The following is a 16,685-nucleotide window of genomic DNA, read 5'->3' as shown; positions in this document are numbered from 1 at the left end:
GTGCAAGATCTTGTGCCTTGGAACTTTTAAAGCTTTACCTTGAGCTTATTTTGGAAAATGCGTCAGATGCTTCGTTCAGATATTATCGGTTCTTTGGCCATTTGATTAGTACTACGACGTGGATTTCGTTTAAGTCGAGCCTTCACTTTCCGAACCATTTTAGGCAATGTTGCTGGTTTTTTTTCGTCCACCACTATAGCATTTGGTGACTCTGCCTGAGCTATTATAACGATTTAAGGTACGATACACAAACATTTTATTCACATTGAGATATTTGAGCTCAAGCACAATAGCTAGTTGTAATTTTCCAACCAAATATAATGCAATCACACTTATTTATTAATTCCATTTCGAATAATATTAGTTCTATAAAACTTAGACGCAAATGCTTGTGGTAATTTGTAAACAATATAAATAGCTGTCATTCATATGAATTTGACGTAGTTGGCAATATCAGTTTGACAAACATATCTCTGTGTAATTTGTAACACTTCAATCGCCTAACCCTTTATATTATTAAGAATTTTTTAATATTTATCATAGATTCGCGTATCAGTAAATAGATACATAAATCTTCGCAGGTAGTATAATCTAAGTTACAATAATATTAATATTATATTTGTTACTAATAAAAATGTACAAAACAAATAACGTTGCCAGGTCAATAGCATAAAGTTTCATAATTACCTTTTTGAAATCAAGAAATTAATAATTTTGTGCCAAATATTTGTATTTATTATTAAATAAATGTGATACAATTATTAAAAAACATTAATATTCATAATATAAAGAAGGAAACATATAAAAAATAATTATTTTTCTTTTAAAAGTTTTAAAATTTATTTATTTATTTACTAAACATCTTATAAAATTTTCAAAATGGTAACACCTAATTTATCTCATTAGAAATTCTGGTATGTACCAACAATCGCTGCCATACCGACATAATTGACTATTTCCCCTAAATATACTCGAACTCGCACACGGCCTAAATGTTTACTATTATTATCATAGTTACTATTTCAATATTTTGGTATTGTAATATTTATTATTATAGATAAATTATTTAAAGGTAGAGTTTTTAAAATTTGTATCTGAATTAGTTTTATAAAATATTCTATATTTTATAAAAGATTTATGGCAGTAGATGGAAAACATCCGAAGCCACTGTGTGAGTCTTGAACCTACTAAAACTAGCTCTTAGGAATGACTATGGAAGATTGCAGCCGCAAGTTTATATATATACTTCAGTATCTATTTAAATGTTATCCATATCCATGTTAGTTTATAAAAAAATTCATCTTAAATTTTAACATTTTATGTCGTATATCACTCCTTATAAAAATGTTAGAATACGCACATCTAATTTTAATTTTATTTTAATTATAAAGTAATAAAAAGAACATTTTTTTTAAATATACATATTTAATAAAATACTTATAATAGTCAAAGTTAAATGATTAAATTATAATTATAAAAGAAAAAGTAAAATGATTTCATTCTTATATATTTTTAATCATGTATGTAGATATAATTTTTTTTTATGAATTCTATTAAGTAGGATACGTACAGTTGTTATATTCGAATGATATTGAAAACTATAAATTTAATTGCTGATATGTTATTAATAACGTTTATATATAATAATTTTTCACATGATTAAAAATTATTTAAAACTTGTAATAAAATTTTAAAAATAATACGTATAGAAAATCTTAAAACATATTTTAAAGTAAACGAATTCAATGTAACATGTTAACATTATGGATGGATATCTAATCTCAAATAGACACTATTTGATATAATTAAAAGTGATAATCTTATATTCTAATTAAAATACAATATATTTATTTATAATTATTTCTATTAGTGCTTTAAAATTTTAAACTTTTATATAAATTGAGTTAATATTTCAAAATAGGATAAAACATAAGCATTCAAAATGTTAAAACTGACGTTTTTATGCATCTCGTGTTTTATTAAATTTGCATTTATAAATATATGAAATATATAAAACCATATATATAATTTAACAGAGAATTGAATAAACTATTTAATAAATAATTTAATATATAAATTATACAAAAGATAACTTTAAAATATTCTAATTTATTAACAAGTTCAACTATAGATTTACAAAATTTAAAGTTTAAACCAATTTTTATATATTTTATATAATTATAATTAGTATAAAAATGAATGTAATAAAATATTCAATATCTTCTTTACTTAATTTGATTTAAATAATTGTGTTTAATTTACTTGGTCTATTTAAAATTAATAATAAATGTTGAAAAATTTTTTCAAACTCAGTAGAAATATGTATTAATGAAAAATTTTTATAAATGCGCTCTTCTCGGCGCTTCGTACAAAGTGAGCTAAGCTACCATAAAAATGCGAAAAAATATTCATAAGTAAGAATATTACGGAATATTAAAAAGCAAATATGTCTGAAGCTGTTGCCGTTGCAAATACAGATTCTCCAAAGGAGGTAACTGCCGTTCCTGAAAAGAAAGTTGCTGTTAAAAAGGCAACAAAAGTAAAAAAACCTTCTGCAGCTCCATCTCATCCATCAACACAACAAATGGTTGATGCATCTATCAAGAACTTGAAGGAACGCAGCGGATCTTCATTGTTGGCAATTAAAAAGTATATAAGTGCCACATATAAATGTGATGCCCAGAAATTGGCTCCATTTATTAAAAAATATTTGAAAACTGCTGTAGCTAATGGCAAATTGATACAAACAAAAGGAAAAGGTGCATCTGGTTCATTTAAATTATCAGCTGCTGCTGCTAAGTCTCCTAAATCGTCTGTCGAGGGTAAGAAAAAGAAGGTGCCATCAGGTGTTACGAAGAAGAAGGTTACTGCATCATCTGCAGGTACTAAAAAGTCAAAGGCAAAGGTATCTGGAGAGAAAAAACCTAAAAAATCTGCGGCAGCTAAGAAGAGTGTTGAAAAGAAAAAAACTGAGAAAGCTAAAGTTAAAAGTGTTAAAAAGATTGGATCTGTTAAGGCTAAGCCAGCTAAACCAAAGTCTACTTCTACAAAAGCTAAAGCGGCCGCAAAACCTAAAAAAACTGCCGTTAAAAAAACATCAGTCAAGAAAACTGCTGCAAAAAAATAATTTTAAAAATCAAACTTTAAATTCATCAAAACAGCCCTTTTTAGGGCTACAAAATATGTGTAAAAAGAAGATAAGAAGATTCATTATTTATTTATTTATTTATTTATTTTATAAAATGTTTTAGTATATGGTATACCTATTGCGTTTATTAATGACCGGTCACTAAAGATTGAATAATCACCTATCGAAGTTAGGAATTCAATCCAACTCAGACTGCAGATACTGTAGAGAAGAGAGAAACTGTATACCATGTGCTTGGGTAGTGTCCACTGATGCACAAACGGAATAAACACCTAGGAGGGTATTTCATGGATCATAAATATTCAAGACTAGGACTTTATATTGTCTTTCATTAAAGAAAACGGACTTGGAGAAACATTCTAACCCGAGTAATGGGCACAATATACCTTGTCATAGTGCACGATCATTTCTTTTAATAATACCTCATGAATAATATGAAGAGATTCTTTTATTCTGTAATGCGCTATAAATTTAATCTCTAATAAGCAAACAAAAATTCTTTATGCATTTAAAAAAATTATATTCTCTTATTTAGACATTATGTGCAATACTTCACATCATTCTTAAGTTAATAAATATTTATCTTATTCTATTATATTTAATATCCAATTATTTATTTATTATAGTAATGACCATAAAATATTATATATCAAAATATGTCATTTATTTGATGAAATACTCACTTGTATATATTTTATTCACTTAATTTCATTTTTAAATTCTATTTTAAATAAATAAAAATAGTGGTTTATGCTAATTTTATTTATTATTATATAATGCTTCTAATTACACTTGTTAATTTATAACTAACACACCACACTCGGTACTCACTTGCAAGACGCTGCAAATTACTTAAAGATAATTTTAAAATATTCTAATTTATTTCAATAACAAGTTCTTTTATTTCTTTTCTTTATATAATATTGTCATAATTCACTTAATTCATATACGAATTTTTTTCACTTTCATTTTCCCCGCAATCATTTTGCTTGTTGAACACTTGGATTTTGATTAAGATTAAGATTCAGATTCAGTGTGAGATTTGAATTCACTAAAACCACCTCTTAGGAATGAATGGAGAAAATTTTCACACCATTGTGTGGAAACTTCAAACTGCAATATCTAACAGTCCGCAAATTACTTATATACGTCAGTTCTATTTATCTTATTCTATAAAAAAATTGAATGAGAATTATAATTAAGCCCGTAAGAAGCTAGTCCACATATATACTGCTAATGTAACAAAGAAATTGAGAATTATAATAATAAATATTTTGGACTCTGTTAAACTGATCATTTTAATTATCAATTATACTCGACAGACATCAATCGACCAAGCTAATAATAAATTTTATTTTTTTTATAATATTAGAAAAATACCAACACATATATATGTAAATTTATCTCTTTAAGTGTAAGATTATTTGGGTCCTGAAAAGGACCATTGGGCAATATATTATTGCATTATTAAATCAATAATTGATTATTTGCTTAACCTCCAAAACCGTATAAGGTACGGCCTTGTCTCTTTAAAGCATATACGACATCCATGGCTGTAACAGTCTTCCTTTTGGCATGTTCTGTGTATGTAACAGCATCACGGATCACATTTTCCAAAAATACTTTCAATACTCCACGAGTTTCTTCATAAATCAAACCAGAAATACGCTTAACTCCGCCTCGGCGAGCTAAACGTCTGATAGCTGGTTTCGTAATACCTTGGATGTTATCACGAAGAACTTTGCGGTGACGCTTAGCACCACCTTTTCCTAATCCTTTGCCACCTTTACCACGACCTGTCATTTTGTATTTAAATTTTTATAGATATGGTAGAACCGTTCGAATTCAAATTCAAACAATAAATGAAGTGACGACGGATGATTGACGACTATTTATAGAAAACATAAGCACTATGAAAGATATGAAAAAGATTGAGTAAAACAAAACAAAACAAAAGAAAACAAAACAAAAAGAATAAGCAATATGAGAAACAATGAATGTTAAAACATGTGAATAGTTGAAACAGAACATCCAGGTATGATGAGAAAATTGAGCTATTCAATTGCGCTATTTTTTAAAATACCATATTGTAACATATCTCATAAATTATGGCTCGTACAAAGCAAACTGCTCGTAAATCGACTGGTGGTAAGGCACCACGAAAACAATTGGCTACCAAAGCCGCACGTAAAAGTGCACCAGCTACTGGAGGTGTGAAAAAACCACATCGTTATCGTCCAGGAACTGTAGCTTTACGTGAAATTCGTCGCTACCAAAAGAGTACTGAGCTCTTGATTCGCAAATTGCCATTCCAGCGTTTGGTCCGTGAAATTGCACAAGATTTCAAAACTGATTTACGTTTCCAGAGTTCTGCTGTAATGGCTCTTCAAGAAGCTAGCGAAGCATACTTAGTGGGTCTTTTTGAAGATACTAACTTATGCGCAATTCATGCCAAACGCGTTACAATTATGCCAAAAGATATTCAATTGGCTAGACGTATTCGTGGAGAACGTGCTTAAGATTGGAAGCAATATAATTTTATAAATATACAAAAATCGGTCCTTTTCAGGACCAAAATTATATAAAGAAAAGAGATAAAGACATTAATTTATTATTTATATTTAAAAATCGTTTATATTTTATTTCCGATATTTCGACTATCTTCGATAGTCATCTTCAGGGAAAACTACACAAAATATAGGATGTTCACATTTTTATAGCGGATTATAAAGAAAAATCATACAATAAATACAATAATAATGATGACAACAAGAGAAAAAACAACAATAAAAATACAAAAGAAAAATTAAAATTATAAAAAAAATTTTTATAAAAAAAACAAAAAAAGCTTTACAAACATCCTGTGTCATTTGTTTATAATATTCCTATAAGCCTGAGCACAGTTGTCCGTATCCGTTTTATAATTGAGTCTTATATTATTGGGCACTTGAAGTATTGAGAGCATTTCTAGAAAGTACCTCTTATTATGGTTCCTTTCTTCATATAAAATTTTTGCCTTATCAAAATCATATGAAGAAATTATATGAAGAAAGGAACCATAATAAGAGGTACTTTCTAGAAATGCTCTCAATACTTCAAGTGCCCAATAATATAGACTTAATTATAAAACTGATACGGACAACTGTGCTCAGGCTTATAGGAATATTATAAACAAATGACACAGGATGTTTGTAAAGCTTTTTTTGTTTTTTATAAATTTTTTTTATAATTTTAATTTTTCTTTTGTATTTTTATTGTTGTTTTTTCTCTTGTTGACATCATTATTATTGTATTTATTGTATGATTTTTCTTTATAATCCGCTATAAAAATGTGAACATCCTATATTTTGTGTAGTTTTCCCTGAAGATGACTATCGAAGATAGTCGAAATATCGGAAATAAAATATAAACGATTTTTAAATATAAATAATAAATTAATGTCTTTTTATTTATATTAAAATTTGACCAATTAGCCCGGTAACAAATTATTATAATAATAAGTTTTGGTCACAAATATAAGTATTTAATATTTATGAAAAGAGATAAATAAATGACATGACTTATCCAGGGTTTGAAATTGCTTAACTATTTTCAATTGCTTATTTTTGACTACGAAAATAAAATAAGCAAAATGTAAATGCAATTGTTGCATAGTAAGTTTATTCAAAGAAAAGAGATAATGATAAATTATATCATATAGATATAGTATAGACATTGCTATTAGAAGTAGCATAACATATATTAATATGTATAATATTAGCATCATATGTATACTATTATTAGTATCATATAGTGTATCATTAGACATAGAATGTTTCACGTCATAACATTTAATTGAATCAATATATTTTATTTTTCTTTTGCTGTAAGCAGAAAGCATCAGAAGCCATAATGTAAGACTTGAACTTACTAAAAGAACGCTTAAGGAATGAGTTGTAAAAGAGCTTATCTATCCCATGAAATTGTATGGTATCATAGAATGAATGACAAGGAACAAATACTATATTTATGTTTTCAAATTTAAAGCACGAATGTAAATATAGAATATATCAATTTAAAAGCGATGATAGTACTAAGACTGATGATAAGGATTAAGACTCGTTAATTCAAGAGTTAACTCTATTTAGCAGGTTATATTATCCATGATTAAAAAACTGTAAGATCCTCAAAACCGACAGAAATTAATTTGTTGATTGAATCATTTATTCACTAACAACCAAACGATAGCTGATAATTCATGAAGAGACTGTCAAAGTTTTTTTTTATTTTTTTCTTCTATCAGTAGCCTTTTAAAAGAAATATCAAAAACAAAATATATATCATATTTATATTATTATTATGTTGAGGCTAGTTGAGTCAGTGCACTTGAGCACTTTTACTTTCTATTAACTACGAGGTTTCTTCTTAACCCCTCTTTACGCCTTGTCTGGATTATTGTTTATAACTTTATCAGATCTGCATACCTCCCCGAGGAGCTTGTAACCATTCTGAGATTCAATAACGCGGTGTTGATAAGCCTGTCAGTTTTCGTAAATAATTTCAGGGCTCTATACATATTTATAATATAGATAAATTATCAACTCAATTGAATATTTTTGTGGCCCTGAAAAGGGCCTTTTGAATAAGTGGTGTTTGTTTGATATAACGCAATTTACTTGGAACTAGTATACTTAGTGACAGCTTTTGTTCCTTCACTAACTGCGTGCTTAGCCAGTTCACCGGGAAGTAAAAGACGAACAGCAGTTTGAATCTCCCGACTAGTAATGGTGGAGCGCTTATTGTAGTGTGCTAAGCGCGAAGCCTCAGCAGCAATACGTTCGAATATGTCATTCACGAAGCTGTTCATGATGCTCATGGCTTTCGATGATATACCAGTATCGGGGTGGACTTGCTTTAACACTTTATAAATGTAGATAGCATAGCTCTCCTTCCTCCTGCGCTTCTTCTTCTTATCGTTTTTGGTTATATTTTTCTGAGCCTTTCCATCTTTTTTGGCTGCTTTTCCGCTAGTTTTTGGTGGCATGATTTCTGATTTTAAATTTTAATCGTCGATTTGGAGCAATTTCCGTTTCTATATAAACATTTTTCAAACGAAAGTTTAAAGCAATTTTTTATTTTAAATTGCGTTTAGAAAAAGTATATGAGATAATTTGTCGGCATCATTAAAAAAAATAGATCCAATTTTTATAAATCTCAACTACTAGAAACTCAACTCAACTATGTCTGGTCGTGGTAAAGGTGGTAAAGTTAAAGGCAAGGCAAAGTCACGATCAAATCGTGCTGGATTACAATTTCCAGTTGGTCGTATTCATCGATTATTGCGTAAAGGCAATTATGCTGAACGCGTTGGTGCAGGTGCTCCAGTCTACTTAGCTGCCGTTATGGAATATTTGGCTGCTGAAGTTCTTGAATTGGCTGGCAATGCAGCACGCGATAATAAGAAGACAAGAATCATTCCTCGTCATTTACAGTTGGCCATACGTAATGATGAAGAATTGAACAAATTATTGTCTGGTGTTACAATTGCACAAGGTGGTGTACTACCAAACATTCAGGCTGTACTTTTGCCAAAGAAAACAGAAAAGAAGGCTTAAATTATTTTATTTTATTTATTAAAATACGAATACATATACGTGGAGAATTAACTATCAATTAATCCGTCCTTTTCAGGACGACAAAATTTATTTTATTAAAGAAAATGTATTTCATTAAATCAATTGATATAAATATTGTACATACTATCATACCTACCCTACTAACTTACACAAGCCATACTTTAAAACACTTAACAATCAATCATTTCTTGCCTCGCCCTTCTGTTCCGTTACATTCCTGGAAGACCTTCATGAAATCGAAATCTTCGAAAATTGTAAATCAGCCTACATAACAGATAAAATACATAGCATTGTTAGTGTATAACTTAACACTGCGTTTTGCTACATAGTAATAATTTTTTTTTTTGTTTTTGGGCAGCAGGTATTAACCAGTTTTTATACATACGAGTGTGTATGCGTTCCAATTGACTTCCTAGAAATCAGGTTCGCTGTGCCACTATTTTTTAAGAATGCAAGTTTATTATTCAGGGTTAGATAATTGAAGTGTTACCTATTCAAGCGATCACATTATTTTTTTATTGATTCAAATTACAAAAATTTGTGAAAATAATTAAAATTTCACAATCCATTCACTCTAGCTTGATGTGGCCACCTTTTGTCTTGACTATGGCTGTGATCTTCCAGTATTTTGGCCTATTCCTGAATAAAAGCTTTCTTCAGCGTATCGAAACTGGCTTATTTTTTAGTTCTCAACTTGCTCTCCAAATTGGCCCAGCGTAACAACTCCTTTGCTCATTCGAGTCTAACTTTTTGTTGCTTTGGTGCAAGATCTTGTGCCTTGGAACTTTTAAAGCTTTACCTTGAGCTTATTTTGGAAAATGCGTCAGATGCTTCGTTCAGATATTATCGGTTCTTTGGCCATTTGATTAGTACTACGACGTGGATTTCGTTTAAGTCGAGCCTTCACTTTCCGAACCATTTTAGGCAATGTTGCTGTTTTTTTTCGTCCACCACTATAGCATTTGGTGACTCTGCCTGAGCTATTATAACGATTTAAGGTACGATACACAAACATTTTATTCACATTGAGATATTTGAGCTCAAGCACAATAGCTAGTTGTAATTTTCCAACCAAATATAATGCAATCACACTTATTTTTTAATTCCATTTCGAATAATATTAGTTCTATAAAACTTAGACGCAAATGCTTGTGGTAACTTGTAAACAATATAAATAGCTGTCATTCATATGAATTTGACGTAGTTGGCAATATCAGTTTGACAAACATATCTCTGTGTAATTTGTAACACTTCAATCGCCTAACCCTTTATATTATTAAGAATTTTTTAATATTTATCATAGATTCGCGTATCAGTAAATAGATACATAAATCTTCGCAGGTAGTATAATCTAAGTTACAATAATATTAATATTATATTTGTTACTAATAAAAATGTACAAAACAAATAACGTTGCCAGGTCAATAGCATAAAGTTTCATAATTACCTTTTTGAAATCAAGAAACTAATAATTTTGTGCCAAATATTTGTATTTATTATTAAATAAATGTGATACAATTATTAAAAAACATTAATATTCATAATATAAAGAAGGAAACATATAAAAAATAATTATTTTTCTTTTAAAAGTTTTAAAATTTATTTATTTATTTACTAAACATCTTATAAAATTTTCAAAATGGTAACACCTAATTTATCTCATTAGAAATTCTGGTATGTACCAACAATCGCTGCCATACCGACATAATTGACTATTTCCCCTAAATATACTCGAACTCGCACACGGCCTAAATGTTTACTATTATTATCATAGTTACTATTTCAATATTTTGGTATTGTAATATTTATTATTATAGATAAATTATTTAAAGGTAGAGTTTTTAAAATTTGTATCTGAATTAGTTTTATAAAATATTCTATATTTTATAAAAGATTTATGGCAGTAGATGGAAAACATCCGAAGCCACTGTGTGAGTCTTGAACCTACTAAAACTAGCTCTTAGGAATGACTATGGAAGATTGCAGCCGCAAGTTTATATATATACTTCAGTATCTATTTAAATGTTATCCATATCCATGTTAGTTTATAAAAAAATTCATCTTAAATTTTAACATTTTATGTCGTATATCACTCCTTATAAAAATGTTAGAATACGCACATCTAATTTTAATTTTATTTTAATTATAAAGTAATAAAAAGAACATTTTTTTTAAATATACATATTTAATAAAATACTTATAATAGTCAAAGTTAAATGATTAAATTATAATTATAAAAGAAAAAGTAAAATGATTTCATTCTTATATATTTTTAATCATGTATGTAGATATAATTTTTTTTTATGAATTCTATTAAGTAGGATACGTACAGTTGTTATATTCGAATGATATTGAAAACTATAAATTTAATTGCTGATATGTTATTAATAACGTTTATATATAATAATTTTTCACATGATTAAAAATTATTTAAAACTTGTAATAAAATTTTAAAAATAATACGTATAGAAAATCTTAAAACATATTTTAAAGTAAACGAATTCAATGTAACATGTTAACATTATGGATGGATATCTAATCTCAAATAGACACTATTTGATATAATTAAAAGTGATAATCTTATATTCTAATTAAAATACAATATATTTATTTATAATTATTTCTATTAGTGCTTTAAAATTTTAAACTTTTATATAAATTGAGTTAATATTTCAAAATAGGATAAAACATAAGCATTCAAAATGTTAAAACTGACGTTTTTATGCATCTCGTGTTTTATTAAATTTGCATTTATAAATATATGAAATATATAAAACCATATATATAATTTAACAGAGAATTGAATAAACTATTTAATAAATAATTTAATATATAAATTATACAAAAGATAACTTTAAAATATTCTAATTTATTAACAAGTTCAACTATAGATTTACAAAATTTAAAGTTTAAACCAATTTTTATATATTTTATATAATTATAATTAGTATAAAAATGAATGTAATAAAATATTCAATATCTTCTTTACTTAATTTGATTTAAATAATTGTGTTTAATTTACTTGGTCTATTTAAAATTAATAATAAATGTTGAAAAATTTTTTCAAACTCAGTAGAAATATGTATTAATGAAAAATTTTTATAAATGCGCTCTTCTCGGCGCTTCGTACAAAGTGAGCTAAGCTACCATAAAAATGCGAAAAAATATTGATATACATTGATTGATTCATTGATTTCATTGATTATATTCATTGAGTGGATTCGGAAAGAACGGTTGTGTTTTAATACGTGCAATAAAATATTCTACCTGTGTAAACAAACTCGCATCGAATGTACACCTGTTTTAAACATCTGCCTAAAATTTACAACTTAAATTACCTGGAATTCATAAAATATCTAGTTAATGTGATCAAAAAAAAATATAAAGGAAAAATTGTGAACTTAAAAAAAAAAAAAAAACAAATATTATAAATATCTTGTGTTGAACTAAATCATAAAATTTTAAATGAAATTAATATTACATGTGCTCAATCACAAATTCCAAGTCTAACAAGTGCTCGTAAATAAATAAACTTACCAAAATTAATTAATTAATTAATTTTCAAGGACATTGTGGAATAATTTAAATATAAAAAAAAAAAAGTAATATATACAAAACCACCTCTACTCCCATCATGGACGATGAAGATGCAGAATCGACATCACCACATGTTGAGATACATGCGCGTATTTCCACAAATGCTGCTGGTGCTGATCATCAGTTTCCTGCATCCAACGATGCCACCAATGTAGAATCCAAAAAAATTAACAATAATGATGATCATAAAAAGAAGAAGAAGAAGAAGAGAAGTCATTCTACAAGCTCCGAAGCTGAAAACTTCGTAGAAGGCAAATGGGCTGATATGCGTAAACTTGTCCAGCATCTGCAAGCTGAAGTCGCGAAATACAAGGCAATGGTGGCTGAACTGCTTGAGGCAAAGACTACCCATCCACACCACCACAACGAGGTAATTTCCATCAGCGACACCGCAACACCAGCAGTCGCTATTACACACAACATAGATGATGAAATGGATGCTGCAACAAGCGATGCTGAAAGAGAACATTCTAACCCACCTGAGGACTATATGACCAGTAGCAGCAACTTAAACCAGCCTGCCTACACCATGACCTTCACCAATGGCGACGGCATTCTACCTCCAAACATCTCAATAATGCAACAGTTCCCAACACCTAAGGAAGCAGTCGCTCCCAAGATGAAAAATACGGCAACACAGCCCACCAGCAAGCCGATAACAACAACAACAAGGAAAACTCAACAAACTGCCAAGGTCGGTAAGCGAACCATTGCTCCTCCATTATTCGTAGTGTACGACTCCTCTCAAAAGGAGCTAATAAATATGTTATCCCACAAACTGGGCCACAATAAATTTACAATTAATATAAAAAATAAGAATGTCACGCATGTTAGCACCATTACGATGGAAGACTACAACAGCGTTAAAACTTTGCTGAAAAGCAAAAATCTAAATTTTTTTACATACACGCCAGCAAATGAAAAACCTTATACGGTTATAATTAACAAATTGTCACCATCGTATGAGGTGCAAGAAGTCATTGATTATATAAATGACCTCAATCTCAATGTAAATATTTTAAAAATGATCAAACTAAAAAATTTCAGGTGGTTAGTACAGCTGGACAAACAATCAGACATTAAAGAATTTAGAAATATCAAATATATCCTAAATTGTAAAATTAGCTTTGAGGATGCCCAGAAGCAGTGGCCAATTCAATGCAAGAACTGCCAAAGGTTCATGCATGTTGCAAGCAATTGCAACATGCCATATCGCTGTGTCAAATGCGGGGAATCTCACGGTCCCAGCAACTGCACAATGCCCCCTCGAAGCTTAAACACCGAAGTAACTATCACCAAGCACCCAGCAACAGGTGCTTTAACCAAACAGATAGGAATTCCCCCCAAGTGTATAAATTGCAATCAGGTAGGGCATGTAGCCAGCGCCAAATCTTGTCCAAAAAGATTAGAAATAATAAGTAGGTTTGAACAAAGAAAAGTGCCTTCCCTTCCTAAACCTCCTATCTCCACTGTAATGCCTAGTAGCACAGTTAGCAACAAAATATCGTACGCCTCAGCCCTAAAACGATCTCACACCCCACTAGCAACTTCTGGCAGCAAAGTACAGACAATCTTAGCAAGCGAAATGGACAGCGAATGTCACCGTATCTTTGGCAGTAACTTCAGCCAATGTCTGAAAAAAGTTAGTGACTTTGCCAGCAGTTACAAGAAATTAGGCAATGACGATCAAAAATCCCAAGCATTATTTAATCTGTTCATTAACTTGCGCATCCATGACTAAACAACTAAAAAGTATATTCATAAATGTGAACTCCCTAGTTTCCCACAGTAAAAGACATTTGTTTAACCTTTTTTTGCAAAAACACAGACCCGACATTGTTATGGTGGCTGAAACTAGACTAACCCATCGGCACCGCCTTAAGTTCGAAGGGTACAATATCATTCGTACCGATAAATCCATTAAAGGAGAAGTTGGCACAGCCATATTAGTGAAGGAAAGATATAGTCATGTGGTATTTCAAATGCCTACTAATAACATTGAGAGCACAGGTGTTCAGCTAAAATTAACCAATGGAGAGCTGATTAGCTTCGTCGTGCTATACGCAAATCCCAAGATCACAGTAACAGAGGGCGACCTAGACCTACTATATAACAGTCTGAGCACCGAGCATGTAGTGTTAGCAGGAGATCTTAACGCCAAACATAGGGACTGGGGTGGGATGATCTGCAATACAAGTGGTAACAACCTCAGAAAATGGCTTGATAGGATGTGCATGTTACTAATTCCCACTAGCAAACCCACCCGTGTATCCTCGTGTAAATCATACATTGATATCTTTATAATCTCACCTACAGTATCTCCTATCTATCATAGTGGTCTAGGAAATAAACTCAGAACTCTCGACAGCGACTCTGATCACCAGGCTGTTGAGCTAGTGCTCGAAACCTCTGACCTCAAGTTGGCCACTCCTAGGACTGTGCTTAACTATGACAAAGTCAATTGCAAGACGCTAAATAAAGAAATTGATGGACACATCACACCCTACATACTTTCAGCAGATAGAGTAGCAACTAAGTCCGAAATAGACAATTGCATTATTGGTATTAACGGAGTAATCTCCAATGCAATTAGGAAAGCAGTTCCATCAGAAGTAGTTAAACGCAGAGGCTTACTTAAACTTCCGCAGTATGTTATAAATTTTATCAAAGAGAAAAAGAGGCTTAGGAGAGCTATATGGAGATGTGCCGACCCAGCCAGGAGAAATACTTTAAAAGCCATCAGTAACAACTTAGACATCATCATCACTAACCACATTAGGTGGATCGAAGAAACTCGATGGAATGATAGTTTCAAGAATCTAAAGCCAAATCCTAGAACATTCAGAAACCTCAAAGGGCTCTGTGGCATCAGCAGTTTCAAAGATTTTCCTCCTCTCAGACTAGGTAATGACACAACACTCACACACAATTCAGACAAAGTTGAGGCATTAGCAGATTGTTTCGAGAAGGTACACTATGGTAACAAGCAGATGGGAGACTACCTGTTCGGTGCTCAGGTTGAAAAAGAGGTGAACCTCCTTAGGAATCCTGAAATTCTCACCCAGTTTAGTAACGATAGAACAGCAGATGGATATGCTGTCAGGGACTCAGTTTCTAGTAGGACTCTCCCATGCATCACTGCAGAAGATATAGGGTCTAAAATCAAATCCTTAAACAATAAGAAAAGCTGTGGCCCAGACAATATCCCCAATTTCATATTAAAAAAGAGCAGCCAACAATTGTGGAGGTGCCTTGCCATTCTGTTTAATCAAATGTACAATCTGGGCTACTTCCCAGACGCCTGGAAGGTAGCCAGGGTTATTCCTCTGCTAAAAAATGGCAGGGACGCCTCGCATATAAGCAGCTATAGGCCAATCTCACTTCTATCCAATATCAGTAAGCTATATGAAAAGTTCCTTCTGGAAGACCTAGTGACACAACTGACTAACAATCATGTCCTCAAAGACTTCCAATTTGGTTTCAGACGTAAGCTCTCCACACTACACGCTCTAACACTGCTAGCCGACTCAGTCACTAGCAATTTGAACAGGAGAAGAGCTACTATAGCAGTGTCCTTAGATTTCGAAAAAGCGTTCGACACCGCATGGATAGAAGGTATTATTTATAAAATGGTCAACTTATTTGGAATTGATAGACACTTATGCTCAGTAATACTAGACTACCTCACAAATAGGAAATTCTTTGTAAAACACCTAGATAATAGCTCCGAACTAAAATTGGTTGGTGAAGGAGTGCCTCAGGGATCACTGCTAGGCCCCATACTTTATAATGTTCTGTTGGCAGATATTGCAGTAGCTAGTGAGGACGTCAAGCTGTTAATCTATGCAGACGACATACTTCTCCTCGCCTCTAAACCTAGAGCTTCTCAGGCCAACACCCTACTGAATAAAGAACTAGTGCAACTCCACAAGTATTTCAACAAGTGGAAACTGCGATTAAACGTCGCCAAGTGTCAATGCATAATTGTGAAGGGCCTAAAGAAATTCTTACCTCCTGCCACGAAAAAGCACATACCCAATATAGTCATCAATAGGCAGAAAATACAATCCCGTAGCACGCTGAAATATCTAGGTATTACGTTAGATAGTAGGTTCTCTTTCATACCCCATGTAAACGCAGCGCTAGACAAAGCCAGAAAAGCGTTCTTTACCTACTCATCCATTTTTCGCAGAGCCAAATTCCTAAGGCAAGATATAAAAAGAAATTGCTATAAACAACTGGTTAGGCCACTCCTGGGCTATGGCTTCCCGGTTTGGTTCAACATCTCCTCCCACCAGATGGAGAGGCTAAGAAAATTTGAAAGG

General features: G+C 31.0%; 5 protein-coding genes across 5 annotated transcripts; 3 read left to right on the top strand and 2 right to left on the bottom strand.

Annotated features, from left to right (window-relative positions):
• The first annotated feature begins 2,396 nt into the window (after window positions 1-2,396).
• Window positions 2,397-3,142, top strand: LOC119680783 (histone H1-like). The gene has a single exon (XM_038093767.1). The coding sequence runs from the start codon at window positions 2,447-2,449 to the stop codon at window positions 3,125-3,127; it is 681 nt and encodes a 226-aa protein (XP_037949695.1). The 5' UTR covers window positions 2,397-2,446; the 3' UTR covers window positions 3,128-3,142.
• A 1,497-nt stretch (window positions 3,143-4,639) lies between these two features.
• On the bottom strand, window positions 4,640-4,951 carry LOC119677049 (histone H4). Its single transcript, XM_038088317.1, has one exon. It carries the CDS (start codon window positions 4,949-4,951, stop codon window positions 4,640-4,642), a length of 312 nt encoding a protein of 103 aa, XP_037944245.1.
• A 212-nt stretch (window positions 4,952-5,163) lies between these two features.
• LOC119685067 (histone H3) lies at window positions 5,164-5,694 on the top strand. Its single transcript, XM_038099256.1, has one exon. The coding sequence runs from the start codon at window positions 5,257-5,259 to the stop codon at window positions 5,665-5,667; it is 411 nt and encodes a 136-aa protein (XP_037955184.1). The 5' UTR covers window positions 5,164-5,256; the 3' UTR covers window positions 5,668-5,694.
• A 2,057-nt stretch (window positions 5,695-7,751) lies between these two features.
• LOC119685068 (histone H2B) lies at window positions 7,752-8,193 on the bottom strand. Its single transcript, XM_038099257.1, has one exon. It carries the CDS (start codon window positions 8,169-8,171, stop codon window positions 7,800-7,802), a length of 372 nt encoding a protein of 123 aa, XP_037955185.1. The 5' UTR covers window positions 8,172-8,193; the 3' UTR covers window positions 7,752-7,799.
• Window positions 8,194-8,367: 174 nt separating this feature from the next.
• LOC119677047 (histone H2A) lies at window positions 8,368-8,742 on the top strand. Its single transcript, XM_038088316.1, has one exon. The coding sequence runs from the start codon at window positions 8,368-8,370 to the stop codon at window positions 8,740-8,742; it is 375 nt and encodes a 124-aa protein (XP_037944244.1).
• The last annotated feature ends 7,943 nt before the right edge of the window (window positions 8,743-16,685 follow it).

This window comes from Teleopsis dalmanni, chromosome 2, assembly GCF_002237135.1.
Source record: "Teleopsis dalmanni isolate 2A chromosome 2, ASM223713v2, whole genome shotgun sequence".
NCBI classification, from domain to species: Eukaryota; Metazoa; Arthropoda; class Insecta; order Diptera; family Diopsidae; genus Teleopsis; species Teleopsis dalmanni.
This window is presented reverse-complemented; position numbering and strand designations above follow the sequence as displayed.